Source organism: Phacochoerus africanus, chromosome 8 (assembly GCF_016906955.1).
Source record: "Phacochoerus africanus isolate WHEZ1 chromosome 8, ROS_Pafr_v1, whole genome shotgun sequence".
Classification (NCBI taxonomy): Eukaryota; Metazoa; Chordata; class Mammalia; order Artiodactyla; family Suidae; genus Phacochoerus; species Phacochoerus africanus.
In genome coordinates, this window is record NC_062551.1 from 28,417,087 (window position 1) to 28,424,093 (window position 7,007).

At 56.4% G+C, this 7,007-nt stretch overlaps 1 protein-coding gene across 4 annotated transcripts; it reads right to left on the minus strand.

The window, feature by feature from the left end:
* Positions 1-423: 423 nt before the first annotated feature.
* LOC125133924 (dipeptidase 2-like) lies at positions 424-5,637 on the minus strand. Of its 4 annotated transcripts, none has more exons than XM_047792615.1 (11): positions 5,467-5,636; positions 4,898-5,153; positions 4,447-4,573; positions 4,004-4,133; positions 3,775-3,916; positions 3,411-3,480; positions 3,128-3,304; positions 2,673-2,757; positions 1,958-2,033; positions 886-1,048; positions 424-787 (listed from the first exon to the last, which is right to left on the minus strand). In XM_047792615.1, exons 1-11 carry the CDS (start codon positions 5,552-5,554, stop codon positions 530-532), a joined length of 1,572 nt encoding a protein of 523 aa, XP_047648571.1. In that variant the 5' UTR covers positions 5,555-5,636; the 3' UTR covers positions 424-529. The 4 variants fall into 4 exon arrangements, 3 of the variants coding, with proteins under 3 accessions (XP_047648571.1, XP_047648572.1, XP_047648573.1); XM_047792616.1 differs by having other exon boundaries at positions 886-1,021; positions 5,467-5,635; XM_047792617.1 differs by having other exon boundaries at positions 5,460-5,572.
* Between the last annotated feature and the right edge of the window lie 1,370 nt (positions 5,638-7,007).

Consider the following 7,007-nt stretch of genomic DNA (forward strand, 5'->3'; position numbering starts at 1 on the left):
TAGTCCCTAAGAAGCAGGGGAGAGGGTGGGTCCACATCCAAAGCAGTGATGCCATTGGAGGTCCATGGCCCATTAAGTAGCCTGACATTCTGGGCTCTGTCCAAATAGGAACAAAGATCATTTGTGATCTAGGCAGGTTCTCTTCTTGGGAATCTGAACCAGAATTCCCTGAAAGATCCCCAGGTGGTGGTCAGTGGGTCAGGAGCTACTTGGAGGGAACCCCGAGTAAGGTCCACCTTCCTGCAGCCAGAGCCACCCATGGTCTTCTTCCAGTGCTGAGCCAAACTACCTGGCTTTCCTCAGGCCACTGCCAACAGGTCTTCCTTGAGGATCTGGTGGCTGAACTGAAAGGTCCCCCAGCAAACACCAATATTGGGAGCCTGCACCACAAGACCCCACCCCAGAGAAGGATACACATGGTGATTCCATTTCTAAAACATTTATTTTCAGGAAATGTTTGTGCTTGCATGTGAGGGAAGGTTGTGGGATGTCTGTGGTGCCAAAGTGACATCTGGCAGGATTAAGTGAATCACCAGAGCCACAGAATGATGATTGGGAAGGCAGTAATAACTGTGAAGCCTGGGGCCATGTGGGGTGAAGATTTTGAGAATGGCCACTTAGGTGGCAAAATGGATTTCCTACTCATGGGAGTCTTGGTTAGTTTCTGGTCTGGAGCCAGGTTCTGCCTCTGATGCAGACGCGGGAGGATGGAACGGCAAGAGCTGCCCAGCTGCTCATCCGGGAACTCATCCTCCAAAGGACTCTGCCCCTTGCTTTCTTCCTGTACCTGGTGGTGGCAGTTGGTGGGTAGTGGCTCCCACAGAACCCTCCCCCCAGTATACCTGCTTAGACCCCAGAGCTACACATTTGCCCAGCCCAGCATACCTGTTCCACCTGTTGGAAGACCCGCAGCAGGTTTCCTCGAAGGACACCCCAGAGCTCTTCCTCACTCCAGCCACGGCTCAGCAGCTCCTCTATCAGTACTGGGTATGTGGACACATCCTCCAGCCCCTGTGGGAACCTGTGTGGCCGCCAGCCAGCCAGCCAGCTATTGGGCCGCAGACCTGTTCCTTGGTCCTGGGTCAGAACCAAAGCCCTATGTGTCTAGGATTCACTGAACCCCAGCCCTGGTCAGCGGTCAGATATGGGAAATGGAAACCTGGAGAGAGTAAATGATTTACCCCTGCTCTTTATCCTTCAGAAGGAGGCCCCAGAAGCTCCTTAGAATATTCATCAAAACTCACTGAATTGTACTATTAAGATCTATGCTTTATACTGAAGGCAAATTTTCCTTCCATTTATAAAACAAAGAGAAACATTTTTTTTTTTTGTCTTTTCTAGGGCCATTCCCGCGGCATATGGATGTTCCCAGGCTAAGGGTCTAATTGGAGCTGTAGTCGCCAGCCTACGCCAGAGCCACAGCCACGCCAGATCCGAGCCTCGTCTGCGACCTACACCGCAGCTCACGCCGGATCCTTAACCCACTGAGCAAGGCCAGGGATTGAACCTGCAACCTCGTGGTTCCTAGTCAGATTCATTAACCACTGTGCCACAAGGGGAACTCCAACAAACAGAAGCTGTTTAAGAACTAGGTTGACCCTCTGCATGCACAGACCCAACTGCAGGCAGAGAGGATGGTCGGCCCACACCAGATCTTGCTAAGAGTCTGCTCAGAGGCTGTGGGTCTGCTGGCACCAGATGGGTGCAGATGCTGGGCAGATGAGCTCTATCTGGTGGATTAGCCAAATATGATGACCTAGAGTAGGGCCAGTGGGCTAAAAAACAAACAGGAGAGCCCAGGAAACGGTCCCTGGGAGAGGGAAGATGCCATTTGTTCCAGAAGACTTGAAGCTGTTGTCAAGGCCATGCATAAGGACCACAGTTTGGTGGCCATGGGGGCTGTGAAAGCCCCACTGCTCCACAGCCAGCCCAAGTCAAGCCACAGGGAAGCACTCACCGGCCAGCCCCATCATAATCTCCACCAATCCCGATGAACTTGGATCCAATGACTGCCCTGATGTGGTCGAAGTGATCTGAAGGATGGAAGGCAAGCAGTGTGGGGCTTCCAGGGCAGAGGTGGGGGTGGGGACTGGCCTCCATTGATTCCCCTTATTACAGCCTGTGGGCCATACAGGCCAATTCCTTCATGGCCTGGCACCTGGAGTGCCAACTTGAGGGCCCTGAGGTTTGGCCTGAAGTCATCCCAGCTGGTCTTGGCTTCAGATTTGAAGTAGACCCCAGAGCGACCTGTCGGGGCATTTCCTTTCCGAGAGTCACCCTGCCTCCCAGTCTCCTTCTCATGGGTGTGGAGGATGAGAGAGGGCCAAGAGTACAACTGACAAAGACCCCAGATCCTCAAGGAGCTGCCCAGTCCCTTGGCCAGAGGCAGGGCCAGGCACCTTAGGAGCCCCCTGCAGAGGTGCAGAAGGGTGGCACCTGGGTCCTATGTCTGACTGCCTCCCTCATACCCATCAGTATCAGTTTCGATTCTGCAGCTCCAGTTGCACATGGCACCAAGGTGCTGTGTAGTGTCCGTTGTTGGGTTTGGGGGAGCTTTGCCTATTGCCAACACATGGATCAAACCACTGAGGCTGTTCTGGGGTCCTCCTCAAATCTGCATCCATCTTCATGTCCAAATCAGAGCTGTTCAGAGAGCCCAGGGTGGGGCTTACCTGCCACAGTAGACACGTTGGCTAACAAGTTGCACTGTACCACCCCCACGGACAAGGACACCATCACGATGCCACCATTCTTCTTCTGCAGGGGTGGAAAAACGGACACTCAGCTTGACCCCCAGCACAACCACCTGCCTTTTCACTTTCTCCACTCCCTTGAGGAAGTATTCAGCCCTGGCTTTGAGGTCAGAGGAGACGTCTTAGTTTGTGTGAATGGTGGAGCCTCAGCCCTGGTCTGGCTGGTGTCTTGGTCTTGGGGTTGCAGGTTTATAGAAATATTTACCGCCTAGAACCCTACCTAGGGCTCAAGAATTCAGGGGCTGTGGATTTCGGGTTTGGGAGACAGATGTTCCGCCTGGGATTTGATGAAATTGAGGGAGTAGAGGATGAGGTTCAAGGGCTTCCGGTTTGAACCTCTTGCTTTAGGTTTGAGAGCCAGGGCATTCTCTCACCAGAAGCTGTAGGATATCATCAGGAACATTCCGAGCGTTCTCACACACACCCCGGGCAGCTGAGTGGGAGAAGATCACAGGTGCCTGTGACACTTCTAGGGCTCGCCGGGCCACAGCGTCTGAGACATGGGACAAGTCTACCATCATGCCCAGGCGGTTCATTTCTGCCACCACCTTCTGCAGGGACAGGTTGGGGAGAGGGCATCAGGGCTGCATTTATCTGTAGGGAACAGGCAGGGCATGTACATTCATGTGGGGCAGGGTATGGAACCAGGGTCCTCACCTCACCAAAGCTGGTCAGCCCGCTGACGTTGCTGTGGAAGAGGTGGATGCCTTTAGCCGAGCTCTCAGCCCTGCAGGATGGCCAGGAGGTAGTTTGACTAGTGGCTGTGACTTGCTACTAGAGCCTAGATAGAAGGTCCACTGCAGCCCTCTGCACCTGCACTCCCTGGAGCAAGAGCAGGGACCCAGACTTGGCTATGCTTGGCAGTGGGAGGGCCCTTCTGGGGATCTAGTCTTGTTCTGCAAAGCCCCACTCCCCTCCTGACTCCAGGGCGGATCCCAGGGGTAAAGCTCGAGTCTGGGACCCAGTGTGATCTTGGGCGATCTCTGCCGCACTGGGCCCATACCATCTTCCCTGTGCTCACCAGGGTGTGTTGCAGGTGTGGGTGAGTGTCAGGTAGCGCACACCCAACACATAGAAGGTACGCAAGACGGAGAGGCTACTGTCCAGTGAGTGACCACCCTCTACTCCAATGAGGCAAGCCAGCTTCTGGGTACTGTTCAGAGCTGGGGGCAGGTAGGTCAGAGGGTCATTTTCAGAGACAAGTGTAGCTTAATCAAGTCCCTAACACCTACCACCACCAGTCTGTCTACCTTTAACGGAGGTCACAAGCTCCAGCTCAGAATAGGAGGCACACATGCGGCGGATGAGGTCAATTTGCTCCAGGGTGAGGCGCACAGCATCTCGTTCCTGGGTCTGGCATGGGACGTAGGCTGACCAGAACTGGGAGAAGGCCAGGGGGTGGTTTGGGCAGGGCTTGCTGTGGAATTCCTTGGGTTTCTCGTAGCCTCCACAGCTAGCACAGTACTCACTGTGCCCAGAAGTCATAGGTAATGTGTTGTTTGTTCTGTGGTACTTGGATGGCCATAGGTTGGCTCGGCATGACCCCTGTAGCCCCCAGCATCCATATTACGGCACTTTCTAGGTTCATCATTGAAACTGAGTTCCCATGTGACTAACTTGTTGTCTCTGAGGCCCCCATGATCCCCCACATTCCCCAGCAGCCATGGTGGCAATGTGTGTGTCCCTTTGGTACCTGGGCACCCACGAGACCATCTCTAAGCCGGTCCAAGTTGGTGTGGCCGTGGCTGAAATTGCGTAGATTAACATCCTGTAGCCGGTTGTGGTAAAACTGCCTCACGACCAGGGGCATGTCGTTGTGGCTGGAGGGAGGTCAAGGCAAATGGTAGGGCTCCTTTGCCTTTAGTATCAGGCAGAACATGTTCGTTGCCTGGCCTGGGATGTCCCAGGCTCCCCCATCTCTGACTCTCACACAGCTGGTCACACTAAGACCAATTGATGCTTGGGCAAGGGGTTCCCACCAGGGGCGGGGGTGACAGAAGAGGGAAAGGGCACCCATGGATGATGGGAGAGGACATCCAGGGGTGGTGTGAGGGAGCCTCCTCAGTAGCTCTGCCTGCTCTGGGCGTCCTTCCCCGCTCAGGGGACGGCCAGGCCCCCACCAACCACCGCATCGCCCTACGCACCCGTCCACGAGCGGGAAGTCCCGCATCAGGGCCCGCGCACGCTCTGGCAGACTTGGGGCCCTGGGCTTTCCCGGCGCGGTGGGGGCGCTCGGGGCGCCAGGCGCGGTCTGGGCGCGGGTTACTGGCCGCAGCAGCAACCACAGCAGGAGCAGCAGATGCAGCACAGGCCGCTGGCGGAGCTCGCGGGGACCTTGGAGGCCCCCGGGCCGCATGCTGCGCAGGGCCGGGCAAGCGGGCAAGGGCGGGTCTCCAGAGCCTGGGAAGGACGGGCGATGGGGTTCCGCCGATCCCCACAGGCTACCCAGGGGCGCAGCCTCGAGCGGAAGGAGGTCGCACCTTGTCCCAAGACCTCCCTCCCGCACCCACATCCAGGCGCGAGGAGAGCCGCAATCCCTCAAGCACGTCCGCCAGGGGGCGGCACCGCCCTCCTGCCCCCTGTTGAGAAGGGGCCAAGCTGGCCTCCGAGAGCCCATTCGCGTCCCTTCGCAGGTTCTCTCTGCCACTGCTCCTCTTCCCACCCCGCACCGCGCCAGGGACCCGCCCCAGGTTGCTCTCCCCCTACCTCTAACCTTGCTCTCCTAGAGAGAGAGTCTGGGGTGCTTCTCTCAGAGAGTGGCCTTCAGCCCCAGGCCTTCCCAGAGCACATCTTGTCCCCATCTGCTGGCAGCCTGTCCCGCCCACCCGGAGGGCTGCGTGCGAGTGTCTCTATGGCCACAGTGCTGTGGTCTCCAGGATTCCTGGTGCTGGGCAACGTGGGGTGGGTGTGGGGGAGGAGATAGTTTCTGGAAATCCAGAGTTAACCTTGTGGATGCTGGATTCAGGAAAGGGCCCTCTGCCCCCACCTTTCTCCCTCTACTTGACTCTCCTGCCTGCACGACAATCCCCTGGGGACTTCAGTCAGTAATGGAACTGTCAGGGCCCCCCCTCCCCCATCTTCCGCAGTCAGCCTCAGGAAGGAGCTCCCTCAGGAGTTGCTACACCTACCCAGGGCCTGAATCGTGAGAGTTTTGGGATGTGATTTGAGCAACCATCTGGGGAGAGTCAAGGACGCTTTTACTCAACAAAGCAGGAATCCAGACAGTTGGTTATTTGAGGGGAAGGAAATGCAGTCATTTCCATGGCATCAGAGCCTCCATTCCAGCACCCTTTCTCCCACAGCTGCTGGCTGACCTGTTGGCTAGGATCCCTCCTACCTCAGTGTGGAAGGCAGGAGCTTCCTGAGGAAGTATAAGTCCAGAGGAAAGACCTGGGAGGTGGGATCTGCAGCCAAACTGGCCTTTTCTCGTGGTCCTTGTGGCTCTAGCTCCCCCAGAAACCTCAAGGGCCAAGTTCCTATCCTTGCTCAGAGGTCCCACCCCATTCCCCACTTTCAGCCTCAGGCCTTCGCCCTAGCTGCGTCCTCTAGGAACAGCTCCCTCACTCCACCCCCAGGCACACATGTACACCGAGGATGTGCCTTCCCAAAGAAGCTCCACCACTGAGATGCTTCAGGGACTGTACCCAGACTCCTTTATCTTCAGCCTCAAGGTTCTACTCTAGTCCTTGGCACCCCCTAGAACTCTTCCACCTTTGGAACCTTTTTCAGGTGGCAGGAGTGATCAGTGCAGTGGTAGTGACCTCAGTCTGAGCCCTGGAGACCCTAGAAATTGCCCTAAAAAGGAAATGAGTAAAACTCTTCCAGGGGGACTAGAGGTCCTGAGCTCCCCAGGAGTGGAAGGGTCCCAGCTTGTGTGTAGCTGAGGGATCCTGCATTTGGTGTGGCCCAGTGCCTGCAGGCCAGGAGGAAGGGCAAACTAGCAGCGCTGTGGTGGAGGTGAGTCCGCGCCCTGCTCACTGCAGCTGGAGGATTCTCTTGGCAGCCCCACTGCAGAGCGTGCGTCCTTTCCAGCTCTGCTTCAGAGAACAGCAGGGTGTATTGGTGCCCCGGCTGTCTTGGACACCTAACTCGGACCTTGATCCCTTCCCTCCCCAGCTGCCCCCTTGCTGGTCAGCAGCCCCCATAGTCACTCTTGCAGCTGAGGGGAGAGAGAGGAGAAACTCTTGGATATGCTGCTTCCAGACCAAAAATGTAATTTTAGGGGATAAACAGTTTGTCTCTTCCACTCTAGAG

Bases quoted from the DNA above. Each gene is read 5' to 3' on its own strand.
- LOC125133924 (XM_047792615.1), bottom strand. From the start codon at position 5,554: ATGGGGACAAGATGTGCTCTGGGAAGGCCTGGGGCTGAAGGCCACTCT. The intron at 3,917-4,003 runs GTAGACAGACTG...ACCTGCCCCCAG, and splicing joins GCTTGTGACCTCCGTTAAAG to CTCTGAACAGTACCCAGAAG. The intron at 3,481-3,774 runs GTGAGCACAGGG...GCCATCCTGCAG, and splicing joins CACACCTGCAACACACCCTG to GGCTGAGAGCTCGGCTAAAG.